A 27,454-nucleotide genomic window follows, 5' to 3' on the forward strand; every position below is an offset into this window, starting at 1 on the left:
TTAAAAAATCAGCACATTAAGATAAATGTAGGCCTAGTTGTCACACAAGCTATTTTGGATTTTTGTAATATGGAATTATTTCAGGGGGGGAAATGCCGTGAATAAATGTATGCACAGTGCGTTCAGGATTAGGACTGATATATATGTCGGCCTTGGCCTAATCAATTGTGTTTTAATATCTTTAGCATTCAGCTCTGCGGTTGGCCTTGATGGGGAGATATTTTAACCCTTTTTAACCCCATTTTCCTGCGACATTCCTGCGTCTCCCCCTGCGGCATAGCCCGTTTCAGCACCATGTCAGTGGACAGGTACAATCCTACGAACGTCGTGAGTGCAGCGAATGCGCGTTCATACGTTAGTGAGCAAACCATTAGCTTCTGAACTGTCTGCATGTAGATCACCGTCATCCACTGGATAGGCCTAGACTTACTAAAGTTCAGGAATTTATAAGAAATGTTCAACTGTATTGTACAGCCCTTCATTAGCTGTATTATGAATGAAGGGGCTTTATAAATAAAGTTCATCATTAAACATCCTTCCAAGAAGATGGGCATCGAGAGACAGAGACAGACAGACTTTTATTATGAAATTATCAATTTATATAGTTCTCTATTACTAGTGTGTTGCAGGAATTTGTCGATTTCTTACAAGCAATCAAAGAATTAGTCCCAAAACCGGTGATGAGAGGGTGTCAGAGGTGGGAGCGGGTGAGCCAGGGGAACTCCTAGGAGAAAAGAAGATACGTCTTGTTATCCCATTGTTGCTCATTAGGAATAAAACAAGATACTTCAAGTTATCCCATTGTTGCCCATTAGGAATAAAACAAGCCTCCACATTCACATATATGAAATACATCAATAGGACTCCCATCTACGTAAGGAGAACCCCCCACATAGTATAACAGATGTTGCCACACCTCTCAAAATCTCTACAGGTGTAGATACATCATATTTTTCCATAAATCATCCAGGATTTCAAATGTGAATTATATTATTAGGATTATTTTGTTATTGCAATTGTATCCCCTATCTTTAGCAGAGCCCTGTTAAGAGCCCTGTTAACAGAATGTCTTACCTGTTGCTTCCTGTCCGAGGCTGGGTCGATCAGGACGTTGATCAGACTGGGCCCCTCCCAGTAACTCAGACTGGCCTGCAGAGCGCTGTGCAGCTCCTCCACCGTCCGCACGAGGAACCCCTGGCCCCCGAAAGCTCTCATGACCTCATCATAACGCGCCTCTGGGAGCAGGGTCACGGGAGGGGCTCTGGTCAATACAAAAATACTAAATGTTTCATTTCATTACATTTATTTGTACCTCTCATTGAGAGCCTATGGCGGCAGATCACTGCCAGAAATCCCCACGAAAAATGACTTTTCGGGTGCGCACAACAAACACATCCATGCACAAAGAATAATATTGTGAGCACTATAACTTCACGGTGTATTTCTCTGCTTCCATAATATATCCTGTGAAGAGAAAGTCATTTATTGATGGCCGACATGAAGTGCCGCAGCATGAAACCGACGCCCCGTGCGCACAAATGCTGCTTTATTCATCTATGCCATCAGTGTGTAATGTGTAAGTTGCGATTTTTGATTGCTGCCTTATGAGCCTCGTCGTGCATTGACAGCATGTGCATAACTTACATGGTGGTCAGATCTCCCATCTTGGCCATCTCACTCCATGTCTCAGGGTCTACACCGCTGTAGATCCCGTTGTTGTTAACCACGATAATCACAACAGCCAGCTTATACCTGGACATACAACAAGAAGCAATTATCCCTCTGTTGTATCAACCTCAAAATAATCCCTCTCGCAAAGTTATCAACTAAGTGGCTTTTACCAGATTTAGACAGGTTGCTCATTGCCATATTCATCATTGTGCCACCTGTGATGCGTTGCTGTCAGGTGACCCTCTGCATTGCAAATGTTAACCCTGCCAACTCTGCACAATGTTAACAGATATCTCTGCCTTTCCCTTCAAACAAAAGATGCAGTATAAAGGGCAGCGACCTGCACATGGTCTCCACCTCCATGCCGGAGAACCCAAAGGCGCTGTCCCCCTCGACACACACCACCCTCTGGCCTGTGCCCTGGCCCCGCTCCAGAGCTGCGGCTGCCATGGCAAATCCAAGACCGACTCCCATTGTACCAAAGGTGCCAGCATCCAGCCTGCAACAGAATAACATGACCAGGAATCAAAAAAAGAAAAACATCCATTTCTGAACATCACTTCGATGAATAACAGAAAATCAGCTATTTTATTCTACTGCAATCAAATTCAAGAAATGTTGCCCAAATAATCACTAAGTAAACAACTTTAGAACCTAGTAACTTTATATGCAAGTGATCAAACAAACAAAGAAACACAAACAAAAGCCCAGCAAAAAGCCCTTTGAGTGCAGGCTTGGAGAGGGGGCAGAGATAACAGCTATATTATATAAAGTAATATCAGGGCTCCAGAGTGCGCCTAATTTGGGCGCACATGCGCCTAGAATTCGGGGTAGTGCGACCAAATATTTTATTTGGGCGCACCGGTGCGACTGAAAATGTATCTGGTATAATTATTATTATTATACCAGTCTATTCATAATATTGTAATGACCACGGAAGAGGCAGTGAATGAAGTTTTGATTAGACAGCGATTTATTAGATACCTAATAAACCGTTGGAACATGCAAGACCGGTAACAATAGCAACGCCGGTAAACAAACCCGCAAAGCCCAATCCAGGGGCCCCGGGCCTGTACTACGAAGCTCGATTAGAGGGTTAGCGAGGTATGTTGAGCTGAAAGCCTGGGTTAGCTGTACCATGAACGTCGATCTCTTTAAGCGTCGCTATATCACCATGGTGATTTACGCTCGCAACCAAACCTGGTCGGGAGCAGCTTTTCAGCGAGTCTACCCGGAGATCGGCTACTTATATCGGCGTGCGCAGCTTCCTAGCCCCTCCTCCGATAATGGCGTCACCATTTGTGGGTGTTCCCATGGACCTCGGCGCACTTATCGTACAGGCGTCTCTCCGGAGACAGAGGGTTTTTCGGGACAGAACCGATCCCTTGGCATTGTCTGACGATATTCTTTATGAGAGATACAGATTCGGCATTTATTTAAGGCATTTATTTAATGGTCAAAATATTATTAATCAATGGCGTAAATATCGACGGTGCAACCGGTGCAGCTGCCCGGTTGCCCCCCGTCAACAACTCAGCGCAAGGCAGGCACGGTCCAACGCCCCCCTCTCAACAACTCAAAACTTGGGTGCACCATAAATACGTGCTGGTGCACCCAAATAAAAAATTTAGGCGCACCAGTGCACCCAAGGAAAAAGTTAGTCTGGAGCCCTGAATATATATATATATTTATACAAAGGGGGACCTAAATCCAGCGATCTGATTGGTTCCCAACTGTTGTATAAGAGCGTATACATAACTGCTATGACATCACTCCGCGCCTGGAAGTAGAAACAGTTACAAAGTAAAACATATGTTGGATGATGGAGAGCGTGTAAATGTTGTTACTCCGGGAGTGAGCAAGGCGATGGAGAGACTAACGAAAGCTTAGGCACACGGCGAGTGAACTGCTCCATAGGATAAATTGCCGGCAAACCGCTCTATCTGAGCCTTCTCTCGGAGGGACGCTAAAGTGTGTTGCATAGCGACCGTCGATGCATAGCGGCAGCCAGGAGGGACTACTTTTTTGTATTCTTTAATTAAACGGCTATTTTGACTTTCTTGGTTTCTTTTTAAATGTAGTGTGTCTATGACTTTCGTTTCGCCATAACAGTAACCGTTGTATAAAAGCAATAGATCACTTCAGTCAGTGGCATGTGCTCATTATACCACTGTGAAGGGGGTCGCCGGCCCTCCGCTGCGCATCGGGGCCGGACAACGCCCCTTAACAGTGGTATAATGAGCACATACCACAGCCTGGCGTGATCTATTGCTTAAATATACACACAAGCTCTGGTCCCTCCTACTCCCCAAACGCCATTTCCAACAGACATACACAGGTTACAATAAATATAACCTGTGTATGTCAGTTAACAGACCCGGGAGCAAGAGGATAGGATGAGATGAGAAGAATGAAATTAACCAGTGTCACAATGAAAGGGAGAATTAATATGGTTGTTTTTTTTTACAAAGATATTTCCGTATCACGTAGCGTTATCACATATCACTATATCAGGTCTATCCCGCTCTCACCACTAAACATATGGAACTGAAATGGATTTTGTCCTTCAGAAGAATGCTTAGAAGTCCCGCCCTTTCAAGCCGAACTCTGCACATTCAAGGCATCTCTCTCTCTCTCTCTCTCTCTCTCTCTCTCTCTCTCTCTCTCTCTCTCTCTCTCTCTCTCTCTCTCTCTCTCTCTCTCTCTCTCTCTCTCTCTCTCTCTCTCTCTCTCTCTCTCTCTCTCTCTCTCTCTCTCTCTCTCTCTCCCTCCCTCCCTCCCTCCCTCCCTCCCTCTCTCCCTCTCTCCCTCTCTCCCTCCCTCCCTCCCTCCCTCTCTCCCTCCCTCCCTCTCTCCCTCTCTCCCTCTCTCTCTCCCTCCCTCCCTCTCTCCCTCTCTCCCTCTCCCTCCTGCAGGTTGAGCCCTCAGCCTCGTCGTTCATTGGTAGAGCTTGCCTGTGTCGAGGCAGAGAGTTGGGCAGCATGGTGCGTCCTATGTCCATGGTGTTGGCGCCCTCGCTGACGATGATGCAGTCAGGTGGCAGCAGCTGGGCCATGTGGTGGAACAGTGTGTAGTAGTTCATGGGCTCCACCGCCTGAAGAGCCAGAGCCTGGAATACAGCAAGAAATAGAGATGGATAAACAATTACTATTTATTACAACAGTAGTCTTCTCAGTTCATCTGATTTATATTCAAATTATAATTACCGTAGTTCATAATTCAACATCACATCATCTATATTCAAATCATAATGCATGTTTAACCACATTGTGTGATGGACGGTGGTCGATGGGGTTAGCACTAACCTGTGATGTTTTTGCATTGGCAGCCATCTTCTCCTTCAGGCTGCTCCACCACTCCGTGTTGGATGGATACTTCCAGCCCTCTTTCGTGATCTGCTCCAGTAGCTGCAGGCCATAGGAATACTCAATTAAAAACAAGCTCAACTTACCACCACAAAGACAATAGCGTTCGGCATTGATCATACAAAGATGAAATTGACAACTCTTCTCTGTCAATTCTGAAAGATATAAATCAATGACGGGAGATTTAGGCTGGGGACTACAACTTAAAACATGTACACAAGGATTACATTGTGACAGACGCAACTGAAAGGACCACATTGGGACCATCATACCTAAGAGGACCATCGTACCTGAGAAGAACACATTAGAACCATCGTACCTGAGAGGACCCCATTAGGACCATCGTACCTAAGAGGACCACATTAGGACCATCGTACCTGAGATGACCACATTAGGACCATTGTACCTATTGCCGCGTTTCCACTGCACGGTGCGTTACGGTTCGGTTCGCCTCAGTCCGGTAGGGAGGTGGCGGTATAGCCCAGCTCAGTTCCGAGGTTGCGTTTCCACCGCCGACAGTACCCTTTATGGTAGGCCGGATGTCGATCGCCGCGGCAGCTACGTAAACATCGCAAACAAAGTCTTCCTCCCCAAGAATGCAGGGGAACGTCTCCGCCTCCTTGTTCGCCCAAGCAAGCGTTTTACGCGACATGTTCATTGTAAAGAATAATACCTCAAGGCTACTGTTTGTTTGTTTTTATCCCCACGTCGCCCGGAAGTGATGATTCTATCGACCAATCAACGGACGGGGTGTTTTCCGGCAGCCTTTCCGGCGTCTCAGTACCCCAACGGAGGAGTACTGAAAACGAGGGCAAAACGAGTACGGCTCAGTCCGGGTCATGCCAACTTTTGGCGGTGGAAACACAATCCGTACCTCACCTTTGTGAACCGAACCGTACCGCACCCTGCAGTGGAAACGCGGCATAAGAGGACCATCGTACCCGAGAGGACCAGATTAGGACCATCGTACCTAAGAGGACCACATTAGGACCATCGTACCTGGGAGAACCATCATACCTGAGAGGACCAGATTAGGACCATCGTACCCAAGAGGACCACATTAGGACCATCGTACCTGAGAGGACCATCATACCTGAGAGGACCAGATTAGGACCATCGTACCTAAGAGGACCACATTAGGACCATCGCACCTGAGAGGACAACATGAGGACCATCGTACCTGAGAGGATCACATCAGGGACTACATTAGGACTAGGGGTGCAACGGATCACAAAGCTCATGGTTCGGATCGGGTCACGGTTTTTGAGTCACGGGTCGGATCATTTTCGGATCAACAACAACAATAAAGGGAACAAGACAAATGTGACTTTAAATAAAATCTTCAACTGTGTAAAAACAAAATAAAGTGAAAAATTAGGTAATAATCCTGCGTCCTTTAAGCATGGTCAATATTAAAAAAAAAATGCAATCTGAGGCATTATTCCTTCTTCTTTTTAACATGGATAGGATAGTAAATAATCCCTAACCCTGGATTTACAATTCAGGATGTCTGCATTGCCTGGGGAGAGTTTAGTGTCTACACTCTCCCAAGGCAATGCAGACATCCTTATCTTCATTTTTTTAATTTGGTAGCGAAATACAGTTTCCGTGGTGTTTTATTTGGCATTTTGTAAATCCATTGTTTCGGTTGGGAGACTCATTGCTCATGGCAAGGGGGGTTGGTTGTAGTCTTTTCGCTCGGTCCTAGCCCTACTGTTGATACGGCGAACCGAGCGAAAAGACTACAACCAAACCTAAACACGTCCGGTTCCGGTTCCGGTTTACGTTTCAATGGGATTTACGGAACGCCAAATAAAACACAACAGAAACTGTATTTCGCTACGATACTTGATGATGTTGTTAATACCGGAATTGTCCTCTAAACATGCGCTGATCACGTCAACGCACAACTTTTTTTTTTATCAGCCGATCCGCGGATCACTTGCGTCCCGAACCGTGATGGTTGATCCGTACGGATCACGGGAAACCCGTGAACCGTTGCACCACTAATTAGGACCATCGTACCTAAGTGGACCATCGTACCAAGAGGACCACATTAGGACCATTGTACCCGAGAGGACCACATTAGGACCATCTTACCTAAGAGGACCATCGTACCTGAGAGGACCACATTAGGACCATCGTACCTAAGAGGACCACATTAGGACCCTCGTACCTAATAGGACCACATTAGGACCATCGTACCTGAGTGGACCACATTAGGACCTTCGGTCCTGAGAGGACCACATTAGGAACATCGTACCTAAGACCCCATTAGGATCATCGTACCAAAGAGGACCACATAAGGACCATCGTACCTGTCGTGGAAATATCAATCATAACTATAAATATACAATCATATACAAATTATACTAACCATGTTTATATAATTATTATGCACATTAGAAGGAACTGTATACATTCTCCCTGTATCTTAAAACACATCCCTTCCTCTCTCTAACTGAGAGAGGTTAAGGTAATTCGGATTTCAATTCCCACTGGAGCCAGTGAGTCTGGTATTGAGACCAGGCCAATCGACTGACTTCTTTGTTGTGTAAACTTGTTTACAGCCATGTCTTGCAGACATGCAGATATGTCCAATTTTCACCTATTGTATTGCAAATTTACTTGGCCTAAGGTCACTCCCACTCCCTACCCACAATGAAAACGTTTCCCTATAAGAATCTTGTTCATCTATTGTCTCACTGAATGTATCCTTTGTAACTTTGCTGCCTGTACTTTTCCCATGATCATGCTCTAAGATTAAATGAAATATTTCGCTGTCCGACGTGTCCTCGAGAGAAGTTTCTCTTCATCAGTACCCAAGTGGACCATCGTACTTAAGAGGACCACATTAGGACCATCGTACCTTAGAGAACCACATTAGGACCATCGTACTTAAAAGGACCATCGTACCTGAGAGGACCAAATTTGGACCTTCATACCTGAGAGGACCACATTAGGACCATCGTACCTGAGAAAAACCATTGTACCTGAGAGGACCAGATTAGGACCATCGTACATTAAATGACCACATAAGGACCATCGTACATAAGAGGACCACATTAAGACCATCTTACCTAAGAGGAGCATCGTAGCTGAGAGGACCACATTAGGACCATCGTACCTGAGAGGACCACATTAGGAACTTGTACCTGAGAGGACCATCGTACCTAACTGTGCGCTCACACCAAACTCGACGGAGTGACAAGATCCCTTACAAAGTGAACCTAGAGACGCGTATCGGGCGATTTTTTTTGGATTTTTTGTGATATGTTTGGATTTGTTTGGATTTGTCGCGCCACACTTTCGGCGTGCACAGGCGAGCGCGTTCACGAGGATTTGTGCCTCGACAAATTCGCTCGAGTTGAAATATTTCAACTTTGACGCCAATTTTGCGTGATGACAGCCAATCAGCGTTCGACAGCATGGCCACGGAGTGACATGTGTAACGTAACAGCCAATCAGCGTTCAACCGTCAAACTCAGTGCAGTGCAGTCCGGGGCGAACTGCAGCATGGAGGAGAAAGTGATTGTTGTCGTTTGTGACTCCCAGAGCTATATATATATATATATATATATATATATATATATATATATATATATATATATATATAAATAATCGTATATTTAAGCAATAGATCACGACAGGCTGTGGTATGTGCTCATTATACCACTGTTAAGGGGTGTTGTCCGGCCCCGACGCGCAGCAGAGGGCCCGTGACCCCCTTCAGTGGTATAATGAGCACATACCACTGACTGAAGTGATCTATTGCTTTTATACAACGGCTACTATTATGGCAAAACGAAAGTCATAGACACACTACATTTAAAAAGAAACCAAGAAAGTCAAAGAAGCCGTTTTATTAAAGAATACAAAAAAGTAGTCCCTCCTGGCTGCCTTCAAAATGCACGACGGTCGCTATGCAACACACTTTAGCGTCCCTCCGAGAGAAGGCTCCGATAGAGCGGTTTGTCGGCAATTTATCCTATGGAGCAGTTCACTCGCCGTGTGCCTAAGCTGTCGTTAGTCTCTCCATCGCCTTGCTCACTCCCGGAGCAACAACATTTACACCCTCTCCATCATCCAACATATGTTTTACTTTGTAATTGTTTCTACTTCCAGGCGCGGAGTGATATGCCATCTTTCACAAAATGATCGGGCGTCATAGCAGTTATGTATACGCTCATTATACAACAGTTAGGAACCAATCAGATCGCTGGATTTAGGTCCCCCGTTGTATAAAATTCTATATATAATATCACGGCCAAAAGCTCTGTGCGCCTCCGGATGGCCGTAGCGCAGGGAGCTAGGGATTGGGCTTCTCGGGGTTTGTTTTCCGGCGTTGCAATGGTTTCCGGTGTTTGTGTGTTCCAACGGTTCATTAGGTAGGCCTATCTAATAAATCTCTGTCTAATCAATACTTCATTCACTGCCTATTCCGTGGTTTTTTACAATATTATGAATAGACTGCGTCGGGTCCTCCGACGTCTCTCCCTCTTCCACAAAAGGTAAAGACATGTAATGGTGGTTATTTTTTTGTGGCGCGACAAATTAGACAAAACTTGCACAGCGACAGATTATGATTTGTGGCACGTCAAAACTTCGGCGACAACGCGAACGGGCGACAAATGTCGCGTTTGGTGTGAACGCAAAGTAAGAGGACCATCATACCTAAGAGGACCACATTAGGACCTCGTACCTGAGAGGACCATCGTACCTAAGAGGACCCTCATACCTAAGAGGACCCTCATACCTAAGAGGACCACATTAGGACCTCGTACCTAAGAGGACCCTCATACCTAAGAGGACCACATTAGGACCTCGTACCTAAGAGGACCATCGTACCTAAGAGGTACACATTGGGACCATCGTACCTGAGTGACGATGCCGTTGACGTCACCAAGCAGAGCAGCGGCGGGCCTCACATTATTCCCCATCTCCTCGGCACAAAGGTCAACCTTCAGGTAGAACAAACATCGTTGTAAACACAGCACACTCATTACTTTCAAATTATCAGAACACATGACCTTTGAGGCTTCAACTGTAACCAACCTGGATGATTTTCACATGAGGGTTGAACCTAGGTGGGAGGCCAAAGTGCAGGATCCAGTTGAGTCTGGCTCCGAACAGCAGGATGACATCAGCGTGGAGCAGGGCCCTTGGGTACGGCAAACCACAACCCAAACAATAGGACATGGCAATAAGACAATGGCAGTGAAGGGTGACTGAAAGATGTAGACCAATACAAAACGCAATGCAGAAAGAGAGGTTACGCAGCATGCATACGGTGTGTGTGGCTGTGGATGGGGGCTTGAAGGGGACCGACCTGGATCGTGCAGCAGCCACACAGTTAGGGTGCTCGTCGGGCAGCACTCCTTTCCCCATGGGTGTGGGAAGGAAGGGAAGCCCACCAACCTCCACCAGGTCCCTCAGAGAGGCCTCTGCACGCCCATAGGCTGCTCCTAGTCCACAGAATACGAGAAACACATGTTACAGTCTAATGAGTCCATAGAGTACCAGGAACACATGTTACCGTCCACTGAGTCCCTGTTCCAGTGTGTTTTTTAAACAGTTATTAATTGGTTTACAATAATTGTTCTTTCTTTTTTTCTTTCAGTGAGACAGATTTTTTTAAATAATCACATAAAAATCTCAGTGATTGAAACCTGATATGCTTATTATGCCCTTTTGGATTGTGACTTACATAACATACATGTTTCTGACTATGAGGTTGTATGATTGTGTGTATGGGTCATTTTATGCAGCAAAGACTTTGGTTATATTTTATATACGTTTGCTTTTATTGTCTTGAATGTGTATTCCTGCAGAAGTTGTCCATTCCTCTTTTTGGTAATTTCTTTTAGGGTATAGTTGATCAAATGTAAAATTGATGTGTCAGAACAGCCCAGTGTGTTGGGGTTCAGTCTAAAGACCTTTGCCGATGACCACCAGGGGCCTTTTAGCGGCTCTGAGGACAGACAGGGCGTCTATGATGGCCCCGGGGTACGCCAGGCTGACAGGGGGAGGAGGGCAGCATGACACAACCCTGATGGATACGACAAGATAAGATGGAGATCTGTTGGGGACTAATGGAGAAACTGGCAACTAAACAATGAAATATATGCAATACAGAACAATAAAATACATAAAACAATAGCATTACAAAAGCACAAAGAAGCAACAAACAAAGATATAGACAATACAACCAAAAAAACGAATTGGGTGATCACCTTTGATGACAACAATACAAACTGATTGGGTTGATGGTAAATGGACTACATCTATATAGTGCTAACGGTATAGTTTTCTAACCAGTGGCCACTCAAAGCGCTTAATAATGTTGAATTTTTTTTTAACCTGCATTTACTAACTTTTACTACCTCCACAATATTTTTTACTACCAACACGAAATCAAGCAGCAGGGCGGGGGGAATGCAAAGCACCACTAACTACTAGGGGTGTGCCAAAATATCGATACTGCGACATATCGCGATATTTCGTCTTGCGGGACGTTATCGATATGCTGACGCCAAATATCGATATTCAAAAGGTCCCATGACATGAAAATCTCACTTTATGAGGTTTTCTAACATAAAAATGAGTTCCCCTAGCCTGCCTATGGTCCCCCAATTGCTAAAACTTGCGTTTGGTGTAAAACGAGCACTAGCTGTTCTGCTCGCCTTTGAAAAAACGGAGGCTCAAGTGCGCTGATTAGGAATGTCTGTATTCTTGACGTCATCAGGAATCTCAGCTCCTCCCCTTACTCTGCCTGGCCCGCCCAGAGACGTTGGCCCGCCAATGAGACTCGACCGTGCGAGCGCCACATGGGTGTGTGTTTGTGTGAATACACTGTAACGCAAGTGTTTCTTGTCGGTTCTTTGACGTGTCTTGTATTTCCACAACGAGACTGTTGTGGGGGTTATGTTATCTCAGCCATGGTTGAGGAGGAATTGGGAGAAAGGAACTTTAGCTTTGACTTGCTGAAGTACATGAACTGCGTCATGCCGCCGGTTGCCGCGAGGCACCATCGCCCGGCAGCGGGCAGCCGGCAGCGCGCGGTTCAGTCGACTTCAGGTTGATGTGAAAGTGGAAGAACCAGAGACGTCGCAGAACCCGACAAAGTCGTTTGTGATTCATTATATCGTCTCGAGGCGCACACCGCTTTTGGCCGTGATAATATGTATTAAATGATATAGATCTCTATGTATTATATGATATTATTTAGATATAGAGCTCCAGGACTGTATCGCAAGTGTTGTACACTTCCTTGTTATTTGGATAACCGTTCTGTCGGACTCTCGTCTCTGGTATTTCTACAACGAGACTCGTATTGGGGGATATCTCAGCCAAGGTTGAGAATGAATTGGGGGGAAGGAACTTTGGCTATGACTCCCTCAAGAACATGAACTACGACATGGAGGAGAAAGGGATTGTTGGCGGCGAATGTCTCCAGCTTGAGACCCGCTGAGGGACCACCGCCGGAGGCGGAGGTGCCTAAGCGCTGCTCGGGAACAATCCCTTTCTCCTCCTTGTCGTGGTTCGGTCTACTTCACATTGATGAGGACGTTGAAGAACCAGGAACGTCGGAGAACCCAACGCGGTCGTTTGAGATTCATAATATCGGATCACACATCTTTTGGCGGATATAATATATATTATATAGATATCTATGTAGGCTATATGATAATATTTTGATATAGAGCTCCAGGACTCCCGTGTGTTCTAGAATATTTACAGAACACGGCTAAAGGCTGTGTGCGCCTCGCCATTGGATACATCCACTGTAAACAGAGCGAATGAAACTAAGCAATGAAATGTTTTCTGCATTTATTTTGTTTTCTAATTTTCTGTTACTTTGCATAAAATGTTTTTGTAATAAATTCTGAATTTCTTCAGTGACACAGATATCGTGATGTATCGTGGGTGAAATTTCTTGCAATATATCGATAATCGCAGAATCGCTGTATCGTGATATTATCGTTATCGTGGGTAAAATATTGTGATAGTATCGTATCGTGGGGTACCTAGTGATACCCAGCCCTACTAACTACTTACTATAAGATATAAATGTGACACTGCCGCAATCCCTGTAGTCCTAGTGCTGCTGCTACTAGCACCGCAAAACAACGACATAGAGAGTTGAGGTCTACTCCCGCGGGACGCAACGCAAAATAGTGCAGCGCGGGACAAAAACTGAAAGCTCATTGCGGGTGCAGGCGGGATGATAGAGGTGCATTTGCGGGTGTGGGCGGGCGGGATGATACACTGCACTCCCGCAAATTAAATATGAGGGTAAAGTTAAACATACTAATTATCATGAGGCCCTCATCAATAAGCAAAACCTACTTTTCCAACAACTTTTCCTTCATGGTCGAAGCAGCAGCTGTTTTCTTTTACCTTTCATTCTTCATTTTTCATTTAGACGTGCTGGTACCGACCTGCAGAGTTTTTATTTTTTTAATATGCGACTGTTTCGTGTTTCAGTTACTGAGGCCTATTTAATGTTTTGTATGCTTGAAAACATGCAAGCTTACCAATAAATATGTTACCAATACTGGTAGCCTAATGAATTATGTGCGCGCTCGTTTTCTCCAAGCCAATGGACAGGGCTTTCCTGAGACAGAAAGTGAACATCCATCCTTGCGGGCATTTGTGGGCGGGAGCGGGATATAATATCATAGATGCGGGCGAGAGTGTGACTAAAAATTACAGTTCTTTGCAGGAGCGGGTGAGAGCGGCACTGTACAAGGCGGGAGCGGGAGTGAATAGTGTGTCCGGCGCAGACCACTAATAGAGAGCTGCTCCCCCTTCGCACAAAGCCGCTGCTGGTGAATGCTCGAAGCGTTGTGTGATTTAATCGCTTTGATGCCGTTCCATGTCACATTGATAATTCTTTTGAATAACGAGCAAAAAGCTTCTCGTCATTTCCCATCACGGGTTTCAGCCAGTCTTTAAATGTCGGGTCGTCAACCCATGTTTGTGAAAACTTGCATTTACCCATTCTCTCAGAGAGCTAGAAACTCAGCCATACAGAACTCTGAGGGGAAAAGGCGGAAAGTGTTGCTGGTGTTACACCGAAATCTGCGACCCACCGAAAGGTGTGACCCCAGGGGTCGCTGTTGCACATTTTCTGCAACATGCACGTGTGCATCATCATGGTTCTTGCACCATTTTTAAAGTCAAATTTAAGACCAACACATACATAAATTAAGACCCTAAATGTCTGAAATATTATTTGATAGAAAAGGGAATTTATTGAGTCACTTATATACATCAACCGTAGCCGTAGTACTAGCAGTAGTAGTACTCTTGCAAAGTTATCTCGGAAGCGTGCGGACACGACGATACGCAAACACATGAACCCACCCGTGTCACCCATAATCACCCATGTCCCGTCGCTCAGCAACCGGACACGCTGGGGTTGATATGTTACCGGACTAGTGTAACTACTACGGAGTGATAACAAAGACATGAATCAGGCAATAAATCCACCGTGCTTGACAGCGGTCAAGTTTGGTGTGCGGAGTGGACCAAATGCGAACTACTGCAGCTGCTCTAAGTTAAACCCCAAACTAATCGGAATAAGTGTATGCATGTCGATTATAGCGGACTGCACCACCTCTTCTCTGTAGCCGAATAGAATTATATTCCGAACAGATAATTGTATTCCGATTGAGGCGTATATATGATCCTTTTCTATGCGGATCAGATGTGTCCATGTAAACACGGCTGACCGTGATCTCACACACACACACACACACACACACACACACACTTTGACGCCGAACTTCCTTATTCGAATATAATTTGAATATCAAAATATATATCAAAATTCAAACGAATATTAGGCAGCCCTTAAGATTCGAACCTGTTATGGCAGGCCAAGAGGGAGAGACGTTGGAAAACCCGACGCAGTCTATTCATAATATTGTAATGACCACGGAAGAGACAGTGAATTAAGTATCGATTAGACAGCGATTTATTAGATACCTAATAAACCGTCGGAACACGCAGGACCGGTAACCATAGCAACGCCGGTAAACAAACCCCGAGAGCCCCAATCCAGGTCTGGAGTTTAATGGTCAAAGTATTATTAATAAATATTCGAATATTAATATTAATAGACAAACAAACTTCGAATATGATTTTTGGGCAAAAGTCAAAGCCCTACAAACACAATTTTATTAATTTACTGTTTGGAATACTTACATTAAAATGATCCAGCATGAACTGTGGTCGATAGTACCGCGATATGATATGGCTGTCGGTGTCGTCCGTGGGCCAGTACCTCACATGGATATCCATCTGTTTGCTTTTAGTGGTTTTGTTCACTGTCATCGAACATGTGAGGACGTACTGTTTATCGCTTATGCTGCGTGACAGCTCTCTTTTTATGAACGATGCCGCATTTTGCAAGATAGGCCGTTTTGTTTTGTTTTCACCACAGGTGAACGACTCAGAATCTGGGAACATAGCAGCCAAGACGCTACTAATGTCCTCGTTCGATTTGAAGGAATTATGTCTGCTTACCGTGTGGAGAACCCACAATACCTCCGCCTTCTGGGTTTCTGGTGGCGACAAAAAGCCGGTTAACGCCGTCTGATGTGAAGTACTAGCCACGGATGCTGAACTTTTCAGTCCACTTCTTTCAAATAATACGGGCATCGGTGTAGTCCCGCTAGCTGCCACGGAGTATCGGATATATTTCTGCGACCTCATGTGGGACTCAAGAGCTTTTGCTCCCATGGTCCCTAGTATAAATGCCTTTCGGGATAAACGACACCTTGCCTCGTAGTCACCTGTCTTCTCCAACCACCCCCGAAACTTATCCTCCTCAAACCATTTCTCATTGAATTTGCACCGTCCCATCCTGAAAGTAGCGCAAGTTGGCCTAATGATGTGAACCGTCACTAGCTTAAAGTAGCACCAGCAAGTTAGCCTACTGATGAGTGACAGATGTCAACGTTAACGTAACGTAAAACTCCTGAATATGCCGTAATTAAAAGACGCACTATGTGATTTGTTGTGTGCGACAATTTCCCCTAGTCTTAAAAAACCCTCTGCAAAATGTAATACCTAGAGCAAATTTACAGTAAATTTAAGACAATTTATGGCCTTAATTTCACACAAAAAAAAGTACGACTTTTTAACCATCATCATCATCATCATCAGTTTTTCCCGCTAGGCGCATATCTGGCCTTGGGGCGCTACTGCTGGAGAGTTGGAAGTCTCTGTTCCAGCAGCAGCTGTCGAAGACAGACAGGATGTCTGTCTTCGACATCACGACATCAGTCAGGGTTAGGTACCTTGTCAAGGACACCTCGACACTCAGCTAGGAGAAGCCGGGGATCGAACCAGCAACCTTCAGGTTACCAGCCAACCCGCTCTACCTCCTGAACTACTTAACGGTCAAATCCCGCCGGCGGGCAAGTTTTCGTTACACCAGCCCTTCCCCCCCAACATGCTGGGTCAATTTTCGGCATCATACAGTTGAGTGTTATAGTCATGTCATACACCGTTTGAAAGCTTAGAATCTCAGGAATGTCATCCAATGTCAACCATATGGTGGAATAGATATTTTTGGCGAATATAGATCAAAAATATCCTAGTGTCTTAGGTCAAAATAGCCCCCCTCACCTTCCTCCTCCCTTGGTGCATTCTAACTTTATCGTCGTTGTGGATATCCTTAGCAATTAGTTGATACTTCATGTTGGGTCTTGAAATGTTCATAAGAGTCCGCAGAAATCGAATATCAATATTATTTTAGTGCAATTACATTGTGTATATGCACAAGCCATCTTATACAAAGCAGCCGAAAAATAGAAAACCAAAACGCTACTATGTTTTTTTGTAGAAAACTGCGATTCAGGGTTTGAATTCTGCTATTGTCGTCTGATTCATTGAATCCGCTGTGTTTGCCAGGGTCTCACGGTGACATAGAGCCCTCCCACATGTCTGTAAGACCAATACTTCGTTGTTTACAAGCCTTACAAGCCAATGAGGCGATCACTATCAAAACGGGGCGTGTATACTTTGATTGACAGCTACACCAGCACACAGGAAGGGTCGGGGATGGGCCTTAGATATCCTAATAGCCAATGAAAATACCTTTCTGACGATATCCAGCATGTCAAACAACGTCTCACGTGTGGTTGAGAAAACAAATGCGCAAGGGGTGTGCGTAAACTAGCAGGCTCTTCCCCAGAGTCGGATAGCTAAAAATTGGATTTTTGTGTGGTTATACCCGTCTCATTACATATCAGAACATCTGGTATGCTATCTAAATGGTTCACAAGAAAGCACAGAGGGTAACCTTTCATTTGAGACCAAGATTATGCTTCTACATGTTTGGGTTCACTTTTGTTTACAGTATGCATTTTGGGTAGCCAAATATCTTTTTTGGAGTATCCAAAAGGACCCTGACCAGAACGAATGGACATATCAGTACATAAAAAGGAGCTGGAGACTTCATCTTTTATGCTTTGTTGATCTGTTTTTACACAAAGCATCACAAGTCCTAGGGATAGGGCTCAGTAGTGTTTCCAAATGGATAAGGAGTTACCCAGGGTACTACAATCAGCTTGGTTTTGGAGTTGTGTGTAACCGGCCGGGAGGAAAAACAATATTATAGTCTTCCCAGCACTGTGAGAGTACATGATACAGTTATTCTGATAATGTCATAAAATTCTACAGGTTCTCAGCTTTCCAAAGAGACCAAGCATGTGATTAGAGGTCATACTATGAAGGAGCAGTGCCCTCTAGAGTAGGCGCAGTGCAAAAACAAAAAAATTGCCAAAAATGGCCCGAACACTAAGTGGTTAAGACTTTTTAAGGACCCGCGGGAACCATGATTATAAAACAAACATAAATAAAACATAAGATCTCCGGTGGGTCTTTCTTTTCTTGATACTAACATTAATTCTAAACAGCATTTTACACAGTAGCCTATAATAGGAAATGCTCAAAGGTAAATCAGCGTAATTTAACCATGACTGTAGCTTTTTATGGGTAAGAAGCAACGGTGAAGGACCGTACTAAACGCCCTATCCATTGTATGAGTCTGTAAAATGCGAATCAAATCAATCAAATGTATTTAAGCACCTTTATGAAAAGGTAAATGGTTGGGGGGAGATCTTATGTTTTATGTATGTTTTTGTCATGCCTGTCTAGGCTTTCACCTCGTGCATATTGCAGAAAATATGCAACAGCGCCTCCTTGGGTCACACTTTTCGGTGGGTCGCAGAATTCAGTGTAACAACGCGTCGCTATAGCAACCAGCGACGCCAACTCTAACGGCTACTCAGTTCAGGTCCTGGTAGTACCGTATACTGTATTTTTTAGGCTAGATGAAGTTAAACATGTATAAAAATATTAAGCAAAAAAATGGAAACTCATTTTATATTGAGGTGGTGGTGAAACATGTGCTACCAAGTCAAACTGCGTTTTTTTACCTTTTACTACCTTTCAAGGGCCTTCATTTTTTATTTTACTTTTTACTACCGCGCGGCCACCCTGTATTCACAGAGCCTGAGGTGAATAATTGTTTTAATATATACTACACGTGAACACTCCAAAAATAAACAAAATAAAACTTTTTGCCGGGATTTATTTGGTTTAATTAGTGGTTTATTTTTTTTATTAGCGTGACGAGACATGCTGCAATGAAAATGATATCCGGAGTTTGAGATCTCAATCATGGGATATTGCCAAATATCCCGAGAGAGCGACCAATCAAATTGCGCCATCTCAGGAGGTTCACGTGAAGCATACACTTTTCCCTAACATTCACCCATTCATACACACATTCACAAACCGACGGCGGTGTCAACAATACAAGGCGACAGCCAGCTTGTCGGGAGCAGTTAGGGTGAGGTGCCTTGCTCAGGGAAACCTCAAAACTCATCTCTACCTCTACCCCCTGAGCCACATGCCACCACTATCACTTTTGATAACGATAAAAACTAAATGGGCAATGACTTTTGATAACATAACATGGATTTGTATTGCATTGTTTTTGATACAATAGCCTACTGTTAGCTATCACATAGGGAAACAACATCAACATCAAAAAACGAATGTCTACAAAACATGGACGCATTAAAAACTGCCCACCCACGTACACAACGCTCATCCGCGGACTGGGATTCACTACACTATTTTACACTTGGAATAAAACGTGTATGAAACTCTAGTTTAGTCATTTTAGTTGAATCTTCAAAATACATTCTGGTGAAAGAACGGAGCATACTGGTCTTCACTGGGCTACATAGGGCCGAGAGGGGGTTGATCACAGAGTTGTGTCAATGGAGCTCCCTTTTCCTTCCTCCCCCACCAAACCAAAGCGGCAGATCCACTTCAGGAATGTGAAAAATATCAACATGGATGCCCTGGCCCTGGACCTTCAACATCTCTCCTCTGGCTCAACTGACTCCCTCTCTGTTGCTGACTCAGTGGACTTATACAACCAGTCCCTGAGCAGCCTCCTGGATCTCCATGCCCCCTTAACATCGAGGTCAGTCTCCTTCTCGCGCTCCGCACCCTGGTACACCAGTGAACTACGTACAATGAAGGCTGCTGGGCGTGTCCTTGAGCGGCGACTCAAGGCCTCTGGTCTGACCGTTTACAAACAGGCATACAGGGAACACAGGAGGGCATATGCTGAAGCCCTGAATAATGCACGGTCCAGGTTCTATTCCGCAATAATCAACAATAGCCCTGGTAACTCCAAACAGCTCTTTTCAACTATCCATCACCTTCTCAAACCCCCTTTACGCCTCGTTTCCACATACGTACATTCTCGTATGCGATCCAACCGTCTCCGACCGAAAGTCCATTCATTCCTATGTGATTCTCCGTAATGTCCGTTTTTCTTCCGAGACTCCTCCCCTCCGTAAAATTTCTGTCCGGTATGTCCGTAATATACGTTCAAAAAATTTAACTTTCGCCGTCGTTTTACGGAGATACCGTATGAAAGTTTTTATGTTTTTCACAAAACTTGTAGGCTAAGTACCTTGCAGGCCAAACTCCTCAGCGATCTCTTTCCAAGCCTGTTGGTTTTGTTTTTATCTCTGTATATGTCGATCCTCATGTTCCAAAGTACCGGTCTCCTATCCGCTTATCCGGGGTCGGGTCGCGGGGGGAGCAGCTCATGCAGGGGGCCCCAGACTTCCCTTTCCCGGGCCACATTGACCAACTCTGACGGGGGGATCCCGAGGCGTTCCCAGGCCAGTGTTGAGATATAATCTCTCCAACTAGTCCTGGGTCTTCCCCGAGGTCTCCTCCCCACTGGACGTGCCTGAAACACCTCCCAAGGAAGCCCAGTGGGCATCCTTACCAGATACCCGAACCACCTCAGCTGACTCCTTTCTAAGTAAAGGAGCAGCGGCTCTAATCCGAGTTAGGGAGACGCCAGCCACCCTTCTGAGAAAACTCATCTCGGCCGCTTGTACCCGCGATCTCGTCCTTTCGGTCATCACCCAGCCCTCATGACCATAGGTGAGGATAGGAACGAAGATCGACCGGTAGATCGAGAGCTTTGCCTTGCGGCTCAGCTCTCTTTTCGTCACAACGGTGCGGTAAAGCGAACGCAATACCGCCCCCGCTGCTCCGATTCTCCGGCCAATCTCACGCTCCATAGTACCCTCACTCGCGAACAAGACCCTGAGGTACTTGAACTTCTTCATTTGGGCACTCATTTCCTACCCGGAGTAAGCAATCCGCTGATTTCTCCTAACATCTTTTGTCCGTAAATAAATTCATGCCCGTACGTAAAACACTAGCGACTCCTTCCGTAAATTTACGGAAGCACGGACACGAAAAACATACGTATGTGGAAACGAGGCGTCACCATCCCAATCTGATGTCACCACGGAGAGGTGCAACATGCACATCAACTTTTTTAAACAAAAAGTGAATAACATCCGCTCACACCTCTCCACCACCACTGCCCTGCCCCTTCCAACTGCTGACCCACCGATTGACTCTGTCCAGACCCTCTGCTCCTTCTCCAGCATCACAAAGGAAGAGGTGGAGGACGTCATCAGGAAAATGAAGCCATCCACCTGTGCACTAGACCCCTTCCCTACAGCTCTGCTGAAGGCCAACATCTCTGCTGTCTCTCCACTCATCACCAACATCATTAACCACTCCCTCCTGGCCGGCCATATCCCATCTGCATTAAAAACTGCTGTCATCAGACCAACATTAAAAAAACCTACCCTTGATCCAGAAGTCCTCTCCAACTACAGGCCCATCTCAAATCTCCCATTTCTGTCAAAAGTTCTGGAAAAAACAGTTGCAGCACAACTCCAGGATCACCTCATACAACATCACTTGTTTGAAAAATTCCAGTCTGGTTTCCGCTATGGCCACAGTACAGAAACAGCCTTGGTCAGGGTCACAAATGACCTCCTGATGGCAGCAGACACCGGCTCCCCATCTCTCCTCATCCTCCTGGACTTAACAGCTGCTTTTGATACGGTTGACCACAATATTCTCCTTCACCGCCTGCAATACACCATTGGACTATCAGGAAATGTAAAGAACTGGTTCACCTCGTACCTCACTGACAGAACTGAGCACGTTGCCCTGGGCAAAGCAAAATCACACACCAACAAGGTCACCTGCGGTGTCCCCCAGGGCTCGGTGTTGGGCCCCACACTGTTCTCACTGTACATGCTCCCCCTGGGTAGTGTCATTAGCAGGCATGGCTTATCTTACCACTGCTATGCTGATGATACACAGCTCTACATCAGGACAACCCCCACTTCTTCTGCCCCTCTGCCAACATCCACACTGACCACCTGCCTGGAGGAGATAGAGGCGTGGATGAAGCTCAACTTCCTACAACTTAACAGCCATAAAACGGAAGCCATCCTTGTTGGCACGCCACATCAGCTCCGCTCCCCCACCATCACCAATATCACCTTCTCTGGCAAAAACATCCCCCTTTCCACATCCGTCACCAACCTCGGTGTTAAAATGGACCCACAACTTAATTTTGACACCCACATCAAACACCTCTGTAAGACAGCTTTATACCACCTCAGGAACATCGCCAAACTCCGCCAATCAATCACCCTGGCTGATGCAGAGAAGCTCGTCCATGCCTTTGTCTCCTCCAGGTTGGACTACTGCAATGCACTCCTCATTGGGATCCCTGGCAAGAGCATCCAGAGGCTCCAATACATTCAAAACAGTGCTGCCAGGGTCCTGATGAGGGTGCGCAAGCATGACCACATCACCCCCATCCTGAAATCACTGCACTGGCTCCCTGTCCCACTCAGAATTGAGTACAAGGTCTCCCTCCTCACCCACCAGTGCCTTCACGGACTTGCCCCCCTCTACCTTCAGGAACTCCTCACCCCCCCGACAAACTCACGTACACTCCGTTCAGGATCCACTCACACCCTCCAAACCCGACATACGAAGCTGTGCACCATGGGTGATCGGGCCTTTTCTGCTGCTGCCCCTAGACTATGGAACGCCCTCCCTGACCACCTGAGGGCTCCACAGACTACAGCTCTTCTTAAACGGAACCTCAAAACCCATCTCTTTAAAAGAGCATTTAGCTAATCTTTCTTTGAGGTTCCCCTTTTAATAGTTTTTTTTTTTTTTTTTTCTCTGAAGCACTTTGAGATTCTTGAATATAAAGTGCATTATAAATACAATTCATTATTATTATTATTATTATTATTATTATCACTGCCACAATGTGTGTGGATGTGTTGAGCTCCGCCTGACCAGACTCCAACATCCGGTTGATTCCAGATGTTGGGAGTCTGAGAGATGGTTAAGCTCCTCAGACACATATCATAACGCAACATTGTTTGGCACATTTCATTTATAACATTGCTCATTAAAAAACCCTGCACAACGATGGTGCTAGAAAAGTATCACAAATGGGTCGTAGGCATGGGAATAACAGGCCCCATCCTTCAAATAATTTTTGACCACAGGGCATTTTTATATCTCAGTCTTTTAATTTAAGCTGTAACAAAGGGTTCAGTTACACTTCAATTGAAAGTTGATTGAATTCAAAAAAGTGTTTTCTCCAGAGCCTGTTCTACTGAGGTAACACAGCGGGCCCCGTGGAAGAGGACCCCTCCCTATGGAGATAATAATAGCTCATTCTAAGGAAACCAAATCTAATTTTTTATGGGATTATACACTAAATATAACATACCTATAATGCTGCAACATCAATATTAAAACAGTTGCAGTTTTGGTAGTGAAAGAGTGAAAACTAACCTGACATCCTTTCTTTCAACTTTAGCGTTGACCATATCTCCTGGGATGTCTACATAACAGGCCCCTGGACGGCCGAACATACTGGTGCGAACTGCCTTTAAGAGATAAACACAACATGCAAGTTGAGCATACATTTTTGGTACATTATAAGAAACTAATACCATTTGTATATCTGGGGCCGTATTCACAAAGGCTCTTAGGGCTAAAAGTAGGTCCTAACTGGCGAATTTAGGAGTAACTCCTAAAAATAATGGGCGTCCTAACTTTTTTTTACTAAAAGCAATTCACAAAGTATTTTAGGCCTAAAAGTAGCACCTAAGTCTAGGAGAGCTTAAAAGTCCTCAAGAGGACTCCTAACTCAGTAAGACCTATTCACAAAGAATCGTAAAATGCCTGCGAGACGAAATGTTCGATTATTCAACTTGTAGTGGAGTTAATGCGCGATGCAATTACATCCCCGACTAACAGGAATAATCAGATTAGTCCCGAAATAAAATGTTTGGCCACACTACGTTATTTAGCAACAGGGGAAATGCAACTTTGCAATGGCGACGATTTAAAATTATCGCAACCATCAGTCAGCTGTGCCATAAACTTTCCTTTTGGACATTCAACAATTACACAGGATCAAAGCCAACTTCATGGCAATTGCAGGTATGCCCGGTGTGGTCGGTGCTATCGACGGGACGCACATAAAAATAATTGCGCCATCAAAAGACGAGGACGTGTTCGTCAATAGGAAGAAAGTGCATTCCATCAACACGCAGGTTGTTTTTGATGCAAATTTTAACATAGGCTAAGCCTACTGGATGTTGTTGCAAAGTGGCCTGGATCTTCAGCTACCCATGATTCGCGCATTTTAATGGTGAGCGGTCTGAGGCAGCTTTTTGAGATGTACCAGTTGGGTGTCACTTGCTGGGTGACAGTTAAAGTATAACATGTAAGTGATTACGCAGATTACGCTTAGTCCTATGCGTAAAACCCATCGTATTGGCTCTTTGACGCCTTTTATTTGTTGAATCCATATTTATTATTGTTTACTGATTTCTTCCATATATGCTAGAGCACACAAACATACACGAAATGTTGTGGAGAGAGGAATTGGGCAGATGAAACGTCGGTTTCATGTCCTCCACGGCGAAATACGCCTCACCCCAGAGAGGGCAAGCACAGTAATCACTGTATGTGCCTACACAACCTCTGCAAGCGGAGGAACATTCCACAGCCATACGATGATGATGATGATGAGTGGACAGGCATTTAGGGATCACTTTGAAAACACATTTTAGGTAAACACCTTGGCACAAATCAGTCAACACTTGGGCAGTTCATAACATTTATTTTCTTTTAAATTTTACGTATTTTTATTGTTTGCTTTCTCTCTCTCTTGAACGTGCAGGCTACAACGTCATTATCGTGGTCTGCACAAAATTGTCATCATGCTTGTATTCTGTTAACTGCACTATAACTACTTAATAAGAATTCATTTCTAGCCTAGGCTATTTCCTTGTTTTTCGGTGATTCAGTGGGCTCGTCTGAACAACCAATCTCCGAACTGACCGCTTCTAAACTCGTGCACGAGAATTGACGTAATCCATAGCAACGGCGCGTCACTCTTAGTTCACTCTTTGTGATTTATCCTTAGTAAGAGTAGGTCTCAGCGGCTTTGTGAATAACTTTTAAGAAAAAACTCCTACGTAAAATGTTTTAGCGCGAGTTAGGAGCACTCCTAGCGGTAAGATAAAATGCTTTGTGAATACGGCCCCAGATGCTGAGGTGCTGCTTTGAACGTTTCTAGGCTAGCTAACGATGTCCACTGCTTTTTACACAATATCATCATCCGTCTTTTTTAATTTACTTAATAATGTTTCCAGTTTGTTCCAGTAGTTATGTTTTCTTCCAGTTGTTTGACCAATACTTTGGATCCCCTTATGACTAGACAGACTATTTTAAATATCATCTCAATACTCCACCCGTTGTTCAAAACAGCAGCAGCAAAATGGTCATAATATTTACGAATACAAAGTGAGTAAAAGGCTGCATCAGAAATATTTATGCCCTAGCACACACACATGATAATATAGAAACAAAGGCTTTCTTCACCATTCTTTTATCAAAACATAAGCATTTGCAATAAGATCTCTATAATACCGGTCCAAAACCAAGCTCAGTAGACATTCGATTAAAGTAACATCAATCCTATTGATGGGCCAAGGGAGATCATTACAACTGTTGATCTACAACAGACAACCTTTATGTTATACCTACCTTCTCGATGATTGAAGGAATGGCTTCCAGACTGCTCGGTCTGGCAGAGAACTTACTGTACAGGCGACAAGCTTCAACCTATGGTAAGAAACGAAAGCATTTGAACGCAGAAATAATAAATAATATTGTGTCCATAAATAAATACTGGAACAATACCTGAGGAAACTCTTGAAAGGCCCCAGATGTTTCTTGGTTTTGATCTGAAGAGCCACCTATGACAACTAATGGCCTGGGAATGATCAGACAATACAAGCTTTGTAAATAAAAAAGAATACAAAAAACACATAAATAAATAATAATTTGAAAGCAACAAGCTCTTCTTTGATTTTGTTATTAAATCATACCAGCAGTTACTATTAGCATTGGCCATTCCACCAAGAGCATGGATGAGTCCAGGGCCCGACACCACCAGGCAGGCACCAGGCCTTGATAAAATAGGAGGAGATAGGAATAAAGGTATCATCGATACAATGGATGATATAGAATTAAGTAACGGAAAGAAAAAGCAGGGGAAGTGTGTGATTTACCGTCCAGTGAGGTATCCAATAGCAGATGCAGCATAGCAAGCCTGTCGTATGACAAAACAGGGTTTAAAGACTTGGAAAATGTATTCAGTAGAAAGTATTCACACTGATTATTTGCTACGCTGACCATGATGATAAGGTGCTATGGTGTGTGCAGTATGTGCAGTGGTGGTAATGCAAAAGTAAAGCGCAAAGTATTGTCTGATGTTAAATACGAAAGGAATATATATAATATAAATATATCTAAAAATATAAATACGGTGAGATTATGAACATGAATTTATCATGAATGAACCTGAATTGCTTGAAAGAATTATATGCTTTAGGAACAATGATGATATGCTTTAAGGACAGTAGAACAACAGATAGTTAGAATAAATTGTTAAGATAGAGATTGAAAGCCAGCAGGGTTTATGACCACAGCCCAGACGTAATACACACGGTGGATTATATATCTACACCTGGTGGAATAATACACACGCTGGATTTTATACACACACGGTGGATTTTATACACACACGATGGGAGCCTGTTTGTCTTACTGCCTGCTCGTTCCTCATCCCCAGGTACCGGATCCCTTCAGCCTGAGCAGCCATGGCTACTTCGATCACTGGGACCCCGACGATGCCGAACATGTATTCCACTTTCTGCGGTTGAAGAGTTTCAGAGAAAGGCGTTTCCTTTTATGTAGTGCAATTTAATAATTCATCCTAAGGTATAGTAAGACAAAGGCTATGGAGGGATTTAAGCACCCGATAGTGCACTTTCGGTGATAAACATATAACTTAGCCTACTTGTGCACTACATGCATGAAATAAACATTTATTTAGTACTTTTACATGGAAGCATAACTTAAAACAGCTTCGGCACGCTGAATTACATAACTGACCACTGAAATGGACTTTGAAACTATGAAACAATATGCAGAGCAGAATGTAACGTTAAAAACATGATTACCTGAGCTTTAAGAGCTTCTGCTATTAACTGAGCTCCAGTCACCTCCTCCATAGCAGCACGAAGTTATGTGAAACTGTCTATAAAATATACTAACTATACTAAATGAACTACAATATACTGACAACCACTCGTTACAATATTGTGGCGACCGTGGTTGCCGAGTTCAGGGTGCCGCAAGGGATCCTGGGGCGGGGTTAGGACCATCGCAAGTTGGACCGTTGGACCCAAGGACCCAAGCCCCCATACTCCAATAGTATCCAGTTGCAGCCCCGGAGAACAACACCCTGGCGTGACCGAACACCCAGGCGTGACGGAAGTACTGTGGCTGGACGGAAGTTGCCTCCGATTATTTTACACAAATAAACGTATTTATCGCTTGAATTAACATAACAAAGAAATACAAAAATATTTCGACAC

The 27,454-nt window shown here is 44.4% G+C and overlaps 1 protein-coding gene across 2 annotated transcripts; it reads right to left on the bottom strand.

The window, feature by feature from the left end:
• Window positions 1-555: 555 nt before the first annotated feature.
• hacl1 (2-hydroxyacyl-CoA lyase 1) lies at window positions 556-27,341 on the bottom strand. 2 transcript variants are annotated; one of them, XR_003978558.1, is made up of 17 exons: window positions 27,038-27,341; window positions 26,623-26,727; window positions 26,084-26,124; window positions 25,901-25,981; window positions 25,713-25,785; window positions 25,557-25,634; window positions 23,289-23,383; window positions 10,973-11,085; window positions 10,366-10,501; window positions 10,092-10,197; window positions 9,914-9,997; window positions 4,977-5,078; window positions 4,626-4,780; window positions 2,012-2,170; window positions 1,645-1,752; window positions 1,075-1,235; window positions 556-724 (listed from the first exon to the last, which is right to left on the bottom strand). XR_003978558.1 is itself a non-coding variant. In XM_030370761.1 (17 exons), the coding sequence occupies exons 1-17, from the start codon at window positions 27,086-27,088 to the stop codon at window positions 692-694; spliced, it is 1,707 nt and encodes a 568-aa protein (XP_030226621.1). In that variant the 5' UTR covers window positions 27,089-27,341; the 3' UTR covers window positions 556-691. The 2 variants fall into 2 exon arrangements, 1 of the variants encoding a protein (XP_030226621.1); XM_030370761.1 differs by having other exon boundaries at window positions 1,075-1,261.
• Between the last annotated feature and the right edge of the window lie 113 nt (window positions 27,342-27,454).

Source organism: Gadus morhua, chromosome 11 (assembly GCF_902167405.1).
Source record: "Gadus morhua chromosome 11, gadMor3.0, whole genome shotgun sequence".
NCBI lineage: Eukaryota > Metazoa > Chordata > Actinopteri > Gadiformes > Gadidae > Gadus > Gadus morhua.

Bases quoted from the DNA above. Each gene is read 5' to 3' on its own strand.
- hacl1 (XM_030370761.1), bottom strand. From the start codon at position 27,088: ATGGAGGAGGTGACTGGAGCTCAGTTAATAGCAGAAGCTCTTAAAGCT. The intron at 26,125-26,622 runs GTAAGACAAACA...GTCATACGACAG, and splicing joins GGATGAGGAACGAGCAGGCA to GCTTGCTATGCTGCATCTGC. The intron at 1,262-1,644 runs GTAAGTTATGCA...TGTATTGACCAG, and splicing joins ATGGGAGATCTGACCACCAT to AGCCCCTCCCGTGACCCTGC.